The 18093-nt window shown below is 37.3% G+C and overlaps 1 protein-coding gene across 3 annotated transcripts in view; it reads left to right on the top strand.

Annotated features, from left to right (window-relative positions):
• Positions 1-18093, top strand: part of gabrb2a (gamma-aminobutyric acid type A receptor subunit beta2a) — a 56462-nt gene that overhangs the window by 3010 nt on the left and 35359 nt on the right. For all 3 annotated transcript variants that reach the window (XM_048176936.1, XM_048176935.1, XM_048176934.1), the window contains exon 4: positions 17136-17356. In XM_048176936.1, the coding sequence (XP_048032893.1) occupies positions 17136-17356 (221 nt within the window). The remainder of the gene's footprint in view (positions 1-17135; positions 17357-18093) is intronic.

The raw sequence follows: 18093 nt of genomic DNA on the forward strand, positions 1-18093 counted from the left end.
TCTCCACCGTTGTTCTGAGTTGTTTAAAGCGTTTCAGACTCAGATGGTGAACGGGGATATCTATAAGCACTATAAGCCGCTTTTTGATAATGTTGTCAAGCAAAAGGCTAATCATATTAATTACCGTCATGTGTCCGACATTGTAAAAAGCGATACCGAGTGGATCTCTTTAGCTGGTGTGAGTGAGTGGAGGTGGGGCTAATTAGCATATTCATAGATCCGTGCATACTAAATGAAGCCAGGGTGTCGAGTTACATTCAAAGCTATTTTAAGGCATGAAGAAATGTTTCTTCACAGGAAAAAATGTTTAAATATGTCATTTGGTGATCAAAGATGAGTTTTAAAATCATTGACTACAGGGGGACTTTAAGTAAATAAATATAATGGAAATTTTGGTAGTTGCATATAAATTGTAATAGTTATCATCAGCAGATATAAAATATACATTCAGCTGGAATTTGCTCTTCGTGAATGCAAATGTTGTTGTTTTTTAAAATCCTCATATACAGCACATTTTCTGAATTAGATGCACTTTTCCTTTTTTTTTTTTTTTATGATAGCATCATAGGCACAACTCCCTTGTTTTTTGTTATGAGATTAGATATGTTTGGTTATTGTAATTTAACATATTAACCTGCTAAATTGAACTAGTTTTAAATAGTCAAATGTCTATTTTGGCCGAAGTTATTTTAATAAAGTATAATGAAACAAATAATTTTCTTAAATTTATGAGAACATAAGTTGATCAACAAGAACTACTATTATGTACAAACCCATTCTGTAATTTTATCCCTTAAAACTCATCTTTGATCACCAAAATGATATATTTAAACTTTTTTTTTTTCTGTGAAAAATTTATTCATGCCTTAAAATAGCTTGAATGTAACTCGACACCCTTGCCTCATTTAGTATACGCGGATCCATGAATATGCAAATTAGCCCCGCCTCCACTCACTCACTCACTCACTCAAGCTCAGAGATCCACTCAGTCAACTTACTGAGGTAAACGCTGCACAATGGTATCGCTTTTTACAACGTCGGACACATAGCGGTAATTAATATGATTACGCTTTGCTTGACTACGTTATCAAACAGCTACACAGCAAAATCAACTCTGCTCGGAGTACATATGGTCCCTCTCTAAATAGTGTTAAAGTAACACTATTAAAGTTAATGTTAAAGTTAAGCGATTAATTAAGTGATGAATGAGTATTAGTGATGAACGCCTGCTGTTAACAAGCAGAAGACAAGAGAAACACAAGAACTACAGCTGATTTCAGCCACAGTCTTAGATGAAATCACCTGAAAATAAAAGACATTATATCTCTCAAGATCTCAGCAGAGGAGGATTATCTTTTCTTCAGTTATTCTGCTTGTTAGCAGCAGGCGTTCATCACTAATACTCATTCATCGCTTAATTAATCGCTTAATTATCTCATTAACTTGAACTCTGCTTTAGTCTTACTTTAACACTATTTAGAGAAGGACCATATGTACTCCGAGCAGAGTTGATTTAACTGATTTTGCTGTTTAATAATGTGTTGCTAATATTAGAAACATCCTTAGAAACACTTTAAACAAAGACATATATTTCATCATAACATCGCAATATACATCATACACCCGCTATATTGCTAAATCTACCTGATTTTTGTTTTGTATCAACAGGAAAAATGTTTCAGAGCGATCATAGTTAATGATATGCTAAAGCCCGCCCCCACATTGACGTGATCGGTTACACGGTAGTTTGTGACGTCAAAAACATCAGCGATTGCAGTTTTAAGGAGAAAATACTGTTGACTGATGAATTTGCACATGGTTTAAGCATATTAAAAACACAACGTAGACATAAAAACAACATTGAACACTTGATTTTCACCACAGGGGCTCTTTAAGTTAACCGCAAACCTCATTTAAAACGAATTAGAAAATAAAACAGCTCCTGTAAATTATATTTCGACCTCGTTAGGCTGTCATTTTCTGATCGTTCATTTACTAATCTGGACTGACTGAAAAAGCCATTGATATTCATGGCTCAGAAGGTGCAGTGACCCCTGCGAGGAGTCGCGGCCATAATTCAGTTTTAGGACGGCTCTGTGGACGTAGATGCTTCGTACTGTGTAGTGACGTGCCTACAAATTACCTTTATAGATCTGTCAAGTTTGTTGCTTGTCACGGTTGAGCTCAGGAATCCCTAAGAGTTGGGCAGAAAAGATGAAAATCTTTGTTTTCTGCAGCTCCAGCAAAATTGGATTTTCAGCCGACAGGATCCTCGACTATCCTAAGGGTTGACAGGGTTGATCTCTGAGATTTGCAGCCATTAGTATCTGCTATTTCCATTCAAAGCCACGCAGCGCTTGCTCTCATGCTCGCCCTCGTACCAGTTTACCGTCTCATTAGTCCAGCGTGATGCCCGCGTCTTAGACAGATGTATGATCTCTCAATTAGGAGCGGCACGGATGCCCCAGGTGTCTTTGTTAGGCGTAACCGCTCGGAGCGTTTTGTTTTAAAGCGAAGCAACCCCCCTCTCTTCATCTCCTCCTGCCTGCCATTTCACACGGATGTAAACAAGAGTGTCCGCTGTGTGTTAAACGTGGCCAAAGAAGCCTCGACCAAAGGTCACCCGTGTTGTTTGGCAATGCAAATCTTTAGGCCAGTCCACGCAAGTTGCGTTTCCGTCGCTTGACATTAAAACGCGAGCTATTTTTGGAGAGAGGCCGAAAGAAGAGGCAAACGCGGGCCGTGCTCTCTGCATCTGATGACTCATTTGAGGAAGCAAAATACAAATGGGATAGTATGATATTCCAATCGATCCGTTGCGTTTGCACTGGCCGATCGCTAACACGAGGTCCTCTGTTTGCTGCCTGCATAAATTACGCTGGAAATGACCTTTGTTTGCGGCGGGGACGGTGGATATGTCGAACGGTTTTCTCTGAAAACATAATAGTCACTTCAAAGGAAAAGATTCAAGCAGACTTGTGCTAGCTCATGGGCTAAATAATTACCGGGGCGGAAACATTGCCCTTATATGTATCATTATCCTGACAAGCATTAATTGCTTACATGAATAAGAGGCAGGGCCGTGCAATGATAGCCTGTGAAATAACAAATGGATGAAAAGACAAATTTAGACTCAATTAGATTGGTCGACTTAATTACTACTAGTGTGTGTAATTGTAGATCATTTTTGCCTAGTCAGTTAGTGTCTGTTTAGTCCTGTTTTATTGAATTCCCAGCTGATAAACAGTGTGTTATTTAGTGTTATTTTTACTTTTTGTTGCTATGACAACACCACCCTTGTCAAAAAATGCGGGGTTAATGTGGGCTCTTCTCTGTTTCGATAGATTATGTTTTAAGGCAAGGCTGCAGAGTGTGTTTTTATGAATTCTTTCATATTTAACGTCGTGCGATTGTGGATTTAGCTACAGCCAGAAATAGAGTGTCAACGCTGTGGTCACATGACGTTCTCCTCCAGACAGCAGCAACTTGTATTATAATTTCATACACTGATGAGATCTGCAGCACATCTCACTCTGCTGAGAAGCTTATTATAGTTCTTGCAAGGCTTTTTTTTCTTCCTCGCTAATTTATGCGATTAATTCACCACAAGCCGTTAACGTGCACCTAGCACGACTCCTTGTAGACTTTGTTTTGTGGGTTATTTCAGTCTTTTTGTCTTGTAAACTTGACATTTAAAGTTTAAATATTTGGAGAATGCAAATGCTGCTGTGTGTTGCTGAATTGAAGTACTGAATTGCGATTGGTCTTACCTTGCTTGCATTTAATTAAAGGGGTCCTTGATTATGATTTGACTTTTTTAACTTTAGTTAGTGTGTAATGTTGCTGTTTGAGCATAAACAACATCTGCAAAGTTACGACGCTCAAAGTTCAATGCAAAGAGAGATATTTTCTTTTACAGAAATCTCTGTTTAAGGACTACAACGTGCTTCTTCCCTAAAATTTACATAAACCCCGCCCCTGAAAACATGCAACAGAGGGGGCGAGGCCATGTTGGGCTGCTTTAGAGAAGAGGAAGAGTTGTTGTAACTACATAAATTTATCCACTTTTTTGCTGAAAATCCTCATTTTGGCTGCGTGAGATTCTCCAGCTTTGTTGTTGTTGAGCTGTTAAAACTCCGCCCTTTTCTGGAAAGGGGGCGGGGAGCAGCAGCTCATTTGCATTTAAAGGGACACGCACAAAAACGGTGTGTTTTTGCTCACACCCAAATAGGGGCAAATTTGACAAGCTATAATAAATGATCTGTGGGGTATTTTGAGATTAAACTTCACAGACACATTCTGCCAACACCAAAAACGTTGTGAAAAGGGGCATTATAGGTCCCCTTTAACTTCTTATACACTGCAAAGATGTATTTCTTGGTGTTTTGATTGTGTCTTGACAACCACATATGCCTGGTTTCACAGACAAGGTCCCTAGTCTCAGACTAAAATGCATGTTTGAGCTGTTTTAAATGAAAGCAACTTGCACTGTTTATAAAAGCTAATTGAACTAAGGCCTAATCCTGGCTTAATCTAAGCCCTCTCTGTGAAACCGGGCCTAAGTGTCTCTGATGCGGCATTTCATTTATGCAGAACTAAATCCTAAACCTACCTAAAGCCCTAAATGATTAGTTCACACAAAAATGGTAATTCTGTCATCATTTACTCACCCTCATGTCACATGCCAAACCTATAAGACTTTTTTTAAAAAGATATTTTAATGAAATCTGAGAGATTTCTGTCCCTACATTGAAAGTCTATTCAGCCGAGATGTACGCTTCAAAACATTCATAAAGAGATTGGAAAAGAAATTATGTGCGAGAAACAATTAGGTTCATTCTACAAGTACGTTTGAGCTTATGTTTATGATCAGTGTTTATTATGTAAAACGCTTGATTCATATGGATTCTTTTTATGATCTCTTTATGTATGTTTTGAAGCCTCAGGGTGAATAGTAGGGGTGCAGGGAAAAATCGATTCACATGAATCGTGATTCTATCTTCTACCGATTCGCATCAATTCACATATTTCAAATATCGATTTTCTGAAGTGTTACACTTCTTTAACTTTGCAGTACTACTTAAAGTCATTGACACGTTGTGTTATTAACCACAATAAGCCACAAAATGGAATGGTGCTCGAGCTTTGGCTGTGCGTCCGTCAGCGTGAGCACCGTTCGCGGTTCCGATCCCGAATTCAGTTCTCTCTCACAGCTTATTGCGCTTGCATGGTCAAATACACACACAATTATGTCAAAATGCACACAGTGTGGAGTATTCATGTGTAAACAGTCTGTTATGTCAAACGCAAATGTAAACAGTTAGGAGAAAATCAGATGTGTAACAGTATATTAGATCCGTGCATTCATTCTTAAAGGGACAGCAGCCTCATAAACTGCTCCGTCTGTTTTATTAATGTTAATTAAAAAAAAATAACTCACTGCTTTGACTGAAACACTTTTGTATCTTTAATATGATTCAATTTATATTTAATTCATACAGTGTTTTATTTTTACATTTGATTATTCAATTTTTGTAGCATTTCTGGCTACATGGTAAACAAACCTAGGCTACTGTACTGTACTAATTAGCTTTTTTGTTCCTATTTTTAATATCAAAAATAAAATAAAATTGCCTGCCTTGATTTATTACAGAAGACTGCCAGTCACGTGTGTAATGATTGCAGTCAGCTTAATAATAATAATAATAATAATGTATTAGGTTGACTAAAATGAGAAGAAAAACAAAATACATTTCAAGGTTCACATTTAAAGGGTTAGTTCACCCAAAAATTAAAATAATGTCATTTATTGCTCACCCCCATGTCGTCCTCTAGTCCTTCATTAATCATCAGAACACAAATTAAGATAGTTTTGTTGAAATCCGATGGCTCAGTGAAGCCTGCATAGCCAGCACTGACATTTCCTCTTTCAAGATCCATTAATGTACTAAAGACATATTTAAATCAGTTCATGTGAGTACAGTGGTTCAATATTAATATTATAAAGTGATGAGAATACTTTTTGTGTGCCAAAAAAACAAAATAATGACTTTTCAACAATATCTATATGGGCCGATTTCAAAACACTGCTTCAGGAAGATTCGGAGCGTTATGAATCTTTTGTGTCGAATCAGTGATTCGGATCGCGTGTCAAACCGCCAAACTGCTGAAATCATGTGACTTTGGCGCTCCGAACCACTGATTCGATTCGTAAAGCTCCGATGCTTCATTTTGATATCGGCAATCACTAGATATTTTTAAAAAGTCGTTATTTTGGGGTTTTTTTTGGCGCACCAAAAATATTCTCATGGCCTTATAATATTAATATTAAAACACTGTACTGATTTAAATATGTTTTTAGTACATTAATGGATCTTGAGAGAGGAAATGTCATTGTTGTCTATGCAGGGCCATCAGATTTCATCAAAAATATCTTAATTTGTGTTCCGAAGATTAACGAAGGGTGTGGAACAACATGAGGGTGAGTAATTAATGACATTATTTTAATTTTTGGGTGAACTACCCCTTTAATTCAAAGGGATTTTTTCTTCAAGACATATTAAACTGTCTACCGCAGTCAAATAGAAAAAGTAACATAAAATAGTAAACTAGAATCAAATCTATGTATATGTATCAAATCGAAATTTGATTCAAAAATCGAGAATCAATTTTTAATCGAATCGTGACTCAAGAATTGATTTGAATCGAATCGTGAGGTACCAAAAGATTCACACCCCAAGAGATTCAATGGACGGACCGAAATCTCTCAGAATTCATTAAAAATATCTTAATTCGTCTTTTAAAGATGAACGAACATCTGAAGGGTTTGAACAATATGAAAGTGAGTAAATGATGACAGAATTATAATTTTTGGGTGAACTATAACTGTAACACTATTCTTTTGCTGAATTATGCTTTCTCCATTATTTTCAAGGTTTTTTGATGTTAAGAATATGTATAAAATATATAGGCATTTTTCTTAAGACTAGTATCAAGAAAGGGTTAAAATATTATCTAATCTCAAAATAATCATTAATTATTCAGTTTTATTTGCACAGCACAATACAATAAACATTTGTTCAAATCTGTTTTTGAATGAGCTGTGATTGCTTCATGTTAATATTCTTCTCAAATGTTAATAATTTCCATGTATCAATTAATATCCGTTAATTGAATTAACGTGACTGTGAGTAGCCGTGCAATAAGCAGAATAATGTTTTGCGTCAGGTCAAGTTATATGCGGCGATCAGCTGACTGTTCATTACCCCTTATGTGGAAAAAGTCAACCATAAGATGTTTTCAGAACAAAGTTTAATCAAATAACAACATTAAACTCTGATTTCCAAACTAATTCTGCAAAGAGGCGCTCGGTTGTAGATTAATTTGAAACACCTGGCATTTGGAGTCTGTCTGACATTGCAATAAACTTTGCCACTTAATCACGTCTTCGACATCAAACGTTTATCTCCAAACATGTCATCAGCATCCTCATCACGGCACTTGCAGTTATGAGCTTAGATTAAGTGAAGTTAATGTGACAGATTTCGCTTGTGTAATCTGTTAATATATCATCCTGTGATGGGGTGTTAGGCTGTTAAATCAAACGTGTTTAAGTAGCTGTAGAAAACGCTCCGTTGGGAATAAAGGCTAATCGGGCCAGTCATGCTATCAGCACCCCGGGTATGACCACTGGATCTTAAGTCCATCTTTCTTACAACCTCCAATATTTAGAGGCTTGTGCTTAACCAGTCATTCGGATGGTTTCGTTGTCATGACCAATTAATGAAGTCTCCCAAGTCCACGGCGACTGCGTTGGTGTTTCTCTTATTGGGAGAGACAGTGAAACTATGGCAGTGGTGATGTTAAGTGCCCTGTTATCAGCGTTTCCCATCACAATCTCTTTACGCTCTCATTTGCCGCTTTCCACAAATAGGGACGAACAGAAACACTTTGGTGCCGCATGACTTATTCAAAGCATTAGAGGCACAAATCCCATGTTTTTGTTGTGAGAACTTTTAGATATGTTATATAACATGAAATGAAAAGCAGCTAGATTTAAACACAAACATTTTGTGCTCAACCCTGTCATCACATGCATTGCAAAACATGTAACTTTCATTAAAATCGTGACATCCCAAAACATTGCATGGTTTGCATCCTGTTTACAGAATGATGGTAATTGTATTTAACATAATTAACATATTTAATAAATTTAGTGTTAAAAGCATTCATCAAAGTTGACAATTCCACCCTGTTATGCAAGGAATTGTAAGACAAAAATGTCGAATAATTGATTGGTCAGATGACTCTGTTGTGATCAAAGACTCTAGAATAACACAAGACGCATCACTCGTATTGTTTTAAATGGGATAAAGTGTTTGAATGGGAGAAAGTGCAACGCGCAATATGGCGGAATAAGTCCCGCCTTCAAAATAAGAGCCAATCGGCGATTGGTAAAGTCACGCATCACTGCAGTGGCCGTTAGAAGCTCCGGTTCCTATAGAAACAGTCAGACGCGCATTTAGGACTGAGCATGCACATTAGCTTGACCCAGCCTGAAAAATACAATTTTTTGCCATGATTTGAGCATTTATAAACAAAATTTATGAGAGATTTGTTGTTGTCAGATTTCATTGGTGATTTCAAATATGAAATTGATTCGAAAGCTTGGCGAACAGTTTTCGAGAATTTGATGTTTCCCCTTTCAAAGAGATGGAAGCCACCGAGTGAAATGACTTGTGTTAAAGGATTAGTTCACTTTCAAATAAAATTTTCCTGATAATTTACTCACCCCCATGTCATCCAAGATGTTCATGTCTTTCTTTCTTCAGTTGAAAAGAAATGAAGGTTTTTGATGAAAACATTCCAGGATTATTCTTCTTATAGTGGACTTCAATGGGCACCAAATGGTTGAAGGTCAAAATTACAGTTTCAGTGCAGCTTCAAAGAGCTTTAAACGATACCAGACGAGGAATAAGAGTCTTATCTAGAGAAACCATCGCTCATTTTCTAAAAAAAAAAATGTAAATGTATATGCTTTATATAAACAAATGATCGCCTTGCACACACTTCCACCAAAACCGCACTTTCGTATTCTTCAAAAAGTTTACGCTGTACTTCCTGCACCTTCCCTGTTCTACTTACGGAACAAACGCAGAGCCAGTTCCTTTTTTTTCCATAAGTAGAATAGGGAAGGCGTAGGACATACAGAAGAAAGAAAGACATGAACATCATGGATGACATGGGGGTGAGTAAATTATCAGGAAAGTTTTATTTGAAAGTGAACTAATCCTTTAAAGGGACTTTGGTTCTGTTTGATCTACTCTACTCTGATTGGTCAGATGGCCCAGTCTGCTGTGATTGGTCGACCGCTTACAGCACGTGCTGGAAATGAAATGCTCATTATATTTGTTAAAAACTGTAAAAACTGCACATTATGATTTTACACGTCTCAAACTTTTCACCTCCTTTCACTGACTATTTGTGTGGAAAAAGAAAACCTTTCTAGCCCCACCATATTCTTGGAAAATGACGTTTATTTCAATGCCTGGAAAAAAGTGAATCATGTTTTGCTTGATGTTAATTTTGCATAATTTTTTTTTTAAGTGGGTTCAGTGCAGTGTAGATGGATGTCTCCTGAACGTGATGAGTGTTGGATTTGGGTTGTGACAGGCTTAATGGAGAACTCCCAGCAGCCTCTGCGTCAGTGTCAGCTCAGTGGGAGAGACCCGACAAATGACGTTGTGTCATTCTGTCACAATCTCAATATGATCTATCGATCTGGGTATCCATCTGAAGAGCTGGCATGCCTCACTTTATCTTACATAAGGTTGTTTCGCAGATTTGCAGTGCTCTGCTGTAAATAATGCTATGGCAGTGATCAACAATAAGGATTTTTTTTTTTTCTGCTTGCCCAGTCGTTTATACTTTTTGTTTTTTACATGCTCTCCCAGTATTTTTCACTGATCTAACCAGAACAAAGTTTTATTTTTTATTCTTATTGTTGAGCCCTGGTTTGGTGTTTTTAAATGTTGTGCGAGCCAATGGAAGGAAGTCGGTCAGTTGCAATGAGAGTAAAACTGTTAAGACAGATCCTGTTTCAATGACTTTAAAGGGGTAAGTCAGTCTCTGGTGTCTCCAGAATGTGTCTGTGAAGTTTCAGCTCAAAATCCCCCACAGATCATTTATTATAGCTTGGCAAATTTGCCCCTATTTGGGTGTGAGCAAAAACACGCCGTTTTTGTGCGTGTCCCTTTAAATGCAAATGAGCTGCTGCTCCCCGCCCCCTTTCCAGAAGAGGGCGGAGCTTTAACAGCTCAACAACAACAAAGCTGGAGAATCTTAACAACTTTTAGACGTTTCTGAATGGTTAGTGGATAATTTTATGTAGTTGCTGTGGAGTTGATTCAACTCATCCACTAGCATGTGCCGTCATGTTAATCTTTTGTGTTGAATTGACCCTCGTTTGTGAAGCAGTCCGGCGTAAAATGACGGCATGACAACAACACTCTACTACAACAACTCTTCCTCTTCTCTAAAGCAGCCCAACATGGCCCCGCCCCCTTTGTTGTGTGTTCTCAGGGGCGGGGTTATGTACATTTTAGGGTTTGTGATGTCACCAACCCGGGAAGAAGCTCGTTGTAGTCCCTACCAGCCAATTGTTGTAGAAAATATCTCTCTTTGCATTGAACTTTGAGTGTCGTAACTTTACAGATGTTGTTTATGCTCAAACAGCAACATTACACACTAACTAAAGTTAAAAAAGTGAAATCATAATCAACCATCCCTTTAGAATAGTTTTATTGAATACAAAGACAGCTTTTTCTTGTGTCTGAGACTTCTTTAGTTGACGATTTTTCATGTCACATAAAGAATTCATAACCAATGCGCCCTTAATTAGTACATTTATGCTGCAGATTTAGAGACGTCCTTGATTAAATTAATTTGCACTTGCAAATTTCAGCTCTGTTAACGATGATTAAACAGCGCAACAGAGGCTTTTTTGCTCTTGCAGAGATTGTTCACTCAAATATTAATATTCTGTCATCTTATACTCACCTCATTCAACTGTGGAACACAAAAGAATACATTTTGAGTAATTTAATGGTCACACCTTTCCTTTACGATGCTTTCTAAGACTTGAAAGCGTCAGATCCTATTGCATTGTAATTGATTAGAAAAGAGTAGCTAGATGCTTTAAAATTTCACCATATGAAATAATTAGTTGGAAAAAAAAGCAACAACAGATTTTAATGTTAACGTCTCAAAATACCCACTGCACCTCTATTTTCATGCATGATTCTATTAGCAGAGTGGGAAAAATCCACACGGTTGCATGTGAGCTCACAGAAGCTGTGTGTTTGCATCTCGGTTTGAGATCTATTGATGTCAAAGAAGAGTAAACAGAGCCCAAAGAGGCATCTGCTACCATCTGTGACCATAGTAATTATGCTCACATTTGGCACTGAAGCCAAGAGGAAAGTTCCAAGCCCAGGTGTTCCACATTCTCTACCCTGGCATCCACACTTCACTCGGAAAAATGTATATTTAACCTCTTTCCCCAAAATGTTAATCTACAGAAAGTTTTTCCCATTTTTCTCCAGTTTTTCTTCTTTATGATTGATAACCGTAATACTCTAACATATGCTATGCGCACTCCTGTTTCATTGTACTTCATTACTCAACTGGAACACTATAGGATGAAAGAGCTCAGAATGGCGGAATACCATTAGGCATAAATATCATCAAAACATTTCCTCATGCATAGCACAAATCTCATTCTTTCTTAAAGGGAGATAGTTCATCCAAAAATAAAATATTTCTGCTGATAATTTATCCTCATGCTGTTTCAAACATGAATGATCTTCCTTCTATGGAACACAAAGGAGATTTTTAGCAGAATGTTCATGTTGCTTTTTTTCTTACAGTGACAGTTAATGTTTAAATTTACCTCATTCATGCGATTTGAATATGTGCATATCCATGAAATACATGAAATGCATTTACCAAATATGAATGAGATTTGAGGTCTGTGGTGGAGGAGATGATTTTTAGTGAGGGATGCACCGATATGAAAATTTCGGCCAATACCGATAACCGATAATTCTTTATATTTGAAAGCCGATAACCGATATATTTCATATTTGGGTAAATACTTGAAATGCATTTACCAAATATGAATGAGATTTGAGGTCTGTGGTGGAGGAGATGATTTTTAGTTAGGGATGCACCGACATGAAAATTTCAACCGATAACGATAATTCTTTATATTTGAAAGCCGATAACTGATATATTTCATATTTGGGTAAATACTTGAAATGCATTTACCAAATATGAATGAGATTTGAGGTCTGTGGTGGAGGAGATGATTTTTAGTTAGGGATGCACCGATATGAACATTTCAACCGATAACGATAATTCTTTATATTTGAAAGCCGATAACCGATATATTTCATATTTGGGTAAATACTTGAAATGCATTTACCAAATATGAATGAGATTTGAGGTCTGTGGTGGAGGAGATGATTTTTAGTTAGGGATGCACCGATATGAAAATTTCAACCGATAACGATAATTCTTTATATTTGAAAGCCGATAACTGATATATTTCATATTTGGGTAAATACTTGAAATGCATTTACCAAATATGAATGAGATTTGAGGTCTGTGGTGGAGGAGATGATTTTTAGTGAGGGATGCACCGATATGAAAATTTCGGCCAATACCGATAACCGATAATTCTTTATATTTGAAAGCCGATAACCGATATATTTCATATTTGGGTAAATACTTGAAATGCATTTACCAAATATGAATGAGATTTGAGGTCTGTGGTGGAGGAGATGATTTTTAGTTAGGGATGCACCGATATGAAAATTTCAACCGATAACGATAATTCTTTATATTTGAAAGCCGATAACCGATATATTTCATATTTGGGTAAATACTTGAAATGCATTTACTAAATATGAATGAGATTTGAGGTCTGTGGTGGAGGAGATGATTTTTAGTTAGGGATGCACCGATATGAAAATTTCAACTGATAACCGATAATTCTTTATATTTGAAAGCCGATAACCGATATATTGGCCGATAAATCTAAAACTACATTTTTATATAATTTTTGAGAGCCTGATTACAAAAACAAAACTCTTACCATTAAAAGCCATGTCTCAAGCACACAATTATAATGTGCACATTATAATTTTATGTAGTCTATATGACAGACTTTGCTGTTCGTTGCACTGTATTTTCCTTTTTGAAGTGATTTCAATCGTATTTCAAGCAATTCAAAACCAAAATGGTGGACAGTGCGCATCTAAAGTGTCTCAGCTGAAGGAAATTATTTATCGGCCAAATTTTCTTATCGGGCCAATAATAATAACATAATAATGAACATATATCAGCCAATACCGATATGGTGGCCGATATATCATGCATCCCTATTTTTAGTGACTTTATGGTTTTTACCTCACACAAAATTATCGTTTGACTTCACAAGATGTGAAATATTGCATAACAAAACATTAATCTTGCACAAAAACATTATACATTACACTTAATTTTAGCATGTGCAAAGCATAGAAATAGAAATCCCAGCCCAGTTTCTGTTAAACTTAAGTTTGTCTAAATGAAAAGAAATAAGTTCATAAAACTCAATATACTTAAAATATATCAGTTCTGTGAACTTGAAAGAAAAAGAAAGTGCTAAATACTCATAAAAGTTGATTTGACTGAACTAATTTGTTTAATTTAAGTTTGTCCTACTCAAACCAATTAATTATTTTGAGCATCAGTGTGTATTTATTGAAATATTAATTTATTATTAATGTACTTAATATAAATTGTCATTTCTGAATGCTAAACTGAGTGATACGTGTCTCTTGCAGGGTTTAATATGAAAATAAACATAATTTTGTTATATTGGATGTGTATTTCATCTTATATAACTGTAATCACAATAGTTGCATTGTAACTGTCACATCTGGCACACTTTATACCCGCAAACAACCGTGTACAAACCACACCTGGGACTAATTAAACTCAATGAAAATGCTGAAGCCTCAGATCATTTTTACTGTGTTTATTCTAGTCAAACTTCAAGTGCTGGAATGATGTGCAATTACTGTTGTGTAAATTTCCCTCTCCACTTCTTGTGAAGTAATGTCTCGATGTTCCCTTATTCCCTATGGCATTGAATTCTCACTGAAGATGGCGGAACACCCTCTAAAGTCCACTTTGCAGGGCATTTATGGTTGAATAAAACGCAGTGAAACCGGTTTGAAAAGACATAAGCATGAATAATGCATTTTAACATATCTCTGTAAGGAGACGTGGCGAACAGGATTTTAATTAAAAACGGATGAACATTCTGCAATCATTTGCCCATCCTTCATGTCAGTTCAAAACTGCATGACCTTTTTTCTTCTGCATGAGGAACACAAAAGTTAGTAACCAGTTTTTGACCCTTTGAAACCACATTTCTCAAAATATCATCTTTTATGTTCCACACAAGAAAGAAAGTCTAATGGGTTGGGAAGCACATGAGAGCGAGTAAAAGATGACAGAATTGTCATTTATGGGTGAACTATCTCCTTAAGAGTTTGAGGAGGCTAAAGTGACTGTCGCCCAAGGCATCAGCCGCTTCTCCTGAGGGAAACCTGCAGCGTAGATGATCAGCACCATCTTTAACCTACTCTATACATAATGACAGATGCTAGAGATCGGAGGGAATTATGAGAGTCGAGCTCATGGACCATCTGCATGCTCATTACAATTTTTATGTAGTCATATCTTTAATTTGGATTTTCTTATCATATTATGACCACATTATGATCTTTTTAAAACTCTTGATGTTGTTTTTGGGCTCTCCTAGAACTTGAATGTTGATTATTTTCCTCATACTCAACCAGGCCCCGCCCCTTTATTCTGCGCATGAATTATTTAAATGAGGAATATTGTGAAGAAAACTCAAGAGTACAATGGAGGCGTTTCAGGGAGTTCAGAAACTGATATAAATTGGTCCTCTTTAAATAATTGAACAGAAATGTTGTGCAAAAACTAGTAGTAGTGCAGTAGTGGTACTATTCTTGTGTACAGGATATGTAATGGAGAATTGGGGCGTGCATGTGTGTGCAGGTGTGTTTAGCGTGTGTTTGCTCATGCTGAAGTGGCCGGTTGAATGTGCACATGCAGGACAGTGTGAGTCACAGCTGGTTCTTCCAGCGGCTTTTGAATCAGAGGGAGGTTTGTCCTTTAATGCCTGAGAATAACTTTATCAAGTGTGCTGGTTATTTTTGGCAGCAGACGATTGCCGGTTTTAAGAGTTCCCTCACAGGTCACTGCTGGAGAAGCACGGAGAGATAAATATGGGGCTAGAAACTGCCTGCCACCGTTCAGCCAGCCCACTGCCCCCTCATCCTCTGGCCACGCTGATAACCACATCCAAAGCACTCCCAAAAACAAACCAAAGATAAAATCAGGGGCATTTTATCCCAGGAGGCACGGGAAAAGTGCCTGCTCAAAAACAGCTCAGATGAGAATTAACGTTACAAAATATAAGCTCAAATAGTGTGTGAAACTGAACTGGTGATTGGCTGATTACCGTGTCAATCCATTAATGCCAGCCTATCACAATAGCAGCCAGTCAAAAAATCGTCCTGAATGTGTCAAACTGGTGGAAATGGATGGGCTAATTACAGAGTAAACAACTCGCACTCGGACATCATCACTTTCGGTCGCATCCGAATCGGAATGAACTTGTAATGACTTGAAGCACAGAGTGATTTGTGACCGAGGCGGTTTCAGCGAGCACTCAGCTGGGTTAAATTAAAAGGTGCATCTGCGTGCCTGCCACCATCTGCGGTGTTTACTGAGGATTTCTTGACTAATGATCTGAAAGAAGGCGACTGCTAATAAAAACAGTTAGTAGTAACTAATGAAATAGACAATAAATATGCTGTATTTTTGAAGTTATTACTTTATAAGCAACTTGATGAGACTTAAAAACGTTATAATATGCATCATGTGGTAACATCTAAATTCATTAATTCAAATAAAAATTACACTGCTGTGAAAAGGTTTGGGGTCATTAAAGGGATGGTTGATTATGATTTCACTTTTTTAACTTTAGTTAGTGTGTTGCTGTTTGATCATAAACAACATCTGCAAAGTTACGACGCTCAAAGTTCAATGCAAAGGAGATATTTTCTACAACAAATGGCTGGTAGGGACTACAACGAGCTTCTTCCCGGGTTAGTGACATCACAAACCCTAAAATTTACATAAACCCCGCCCATGAGAACACGCAACAAAGGGGGCGGGGCCATAGTAGATTGTTGTTGACATGCCGTCATTTTACGCCGGACTGCTTCACAAATTCAACGCTGGATTTGCACAAAAGATGAACATGACGGCACATGCTAGTCGATGAGTTGAATCAACTCCACTAACCATTCAGAAACGTCTAAAAGTTGTAACTTCTTCCTGAGTCTCTCCATCAGTGTCGACTCCGGTTTGAACAATGTAAGGCTGAACACTTTCCTCATTTTGGCTACGTGAGATTCTCCAGCTTTGTTGTTGTTGAGCTGTTAAAGCTCCGCCCTCTTCTGGAAAGGGGGCGGGGAGCAGCAGCTCATTTGCATTTAAAGGGACACACACAAAAACGGCGTGTTTTTGCTCACACCCAAATAGGGGCAAATTTGACAAGCTATAATAAATGATCTGTGGGGGATTTTGAGCTGAAACTTCACAGACACATTCTGACTTATATTACATCTTGTTAAAGACGCATAATAGGTCCCCTTTATGACCCCAAACGTTTGAACGGCATTGTGTATACCATAAATAAACAGAGAAAACTAAACTAAAGGATTAGATCAGGTGGGAAAAGCTCCTTAAAGTAACATTCACAGGTTTCCACTTTACAGTGTGGTTTGAAATATTAATGTCAGTCTTATTAATATTAAATATTGATGTAAACATACAAAAATATTGTAGTGTTGGTTGCCTCTTGATAGTGTAAGGTAGATGCCTATATACTTTTAACCTGGAAACTGTGTAAACATCAAGTTAAAACCCAACTGCAGGGAGTTTTTCATTGTTCCTAATGATCCTAATTTTCCTCTTATTTTTAGGACTACACCCTGACCATGTATTTCCAGCAAGCTTGGCGAGACAAGCGCTTGTCTTACTCTGAGATCCCTCTGAATCTAACCTTGGATAACCGCGTCGCTGACCAGCTGTGGGTGCCCGACACCTACTTCCTCAACGATAAGAAATCCTTCGTTCACGGAGTGACGGTCAAGAACCGAATGATACGCCTGCACCCCGACGGCACCGTGCTGTACGGATTAAGGTACGTCATTTTCATTGTCGTTATCAACCAAAGCTGACTGGTAATCACGTTCATCAGAGGTCGTTTTAACTCCTTTCATGAATCTGTCTGAGCACTGGTGCAATCTATTTGCAGTCCACTAGGGGTGTAATGGTTCAAATCACTCAGGGTTCGTTTCGGTACGGTTCGGTATGTGCTATGTTCAGACCACAGTCAAATAAAAATGAAGAAAATAAGAACAAATAATCAAACTACAAACAACAGCACAAATAAATGCAATAGAGAAAAGATTAAAATAAAATAAGCAATGCTTTTCATGTTTTTCAGGTGTATAACAGTAGTTTTCAGATATAGACATTAAATATGCATATTATCTTTACTGTACAAAGATTATTGATCATTATTGCAGTTGTAAAAGCCATTCTCAAGAGCAATAAGTTATTTCCTTGTCTTTTGTTGTTAGATTAACATTAAAAACACATACAGACAGCAGGAATATTAGGCTGCTGTCACTTTAAGACATAATGCACGGATCCAATATACTGATACTGAACACGTGCGTTGTCTTTCTCAACTGTTTGCCTACTATGTTTGCTAGCATACGCACCAGTATGGGCATGTTGACATAATTTCTGTGTGAATTTGTCCGTTCAAACGCAAGATTTGAAAGAAAACTCAATATCTGAGACGCAGCTTTCTGTGTGCGCGCTTCGGATGAGTGAACACACAAATCTTTCGCCTCTTTCGTGTCTTACGCT

Source organism: Megalobrama amblycephala, linkage group LG23, assembly GCF_018812025.1.
Source record: "Megalobrama amblycephala isolate DHTTF-2021 linkage group LG23, ASM1881202v1, whole genome shotgun sequence".
Classification (NCBI taxonomy): Eukaryota; Metazoa; Chordata; class Actinopteri; order Cypriniformes; family Xenocyprididae; genus Megalobrama; species Megalobrama amblycephala.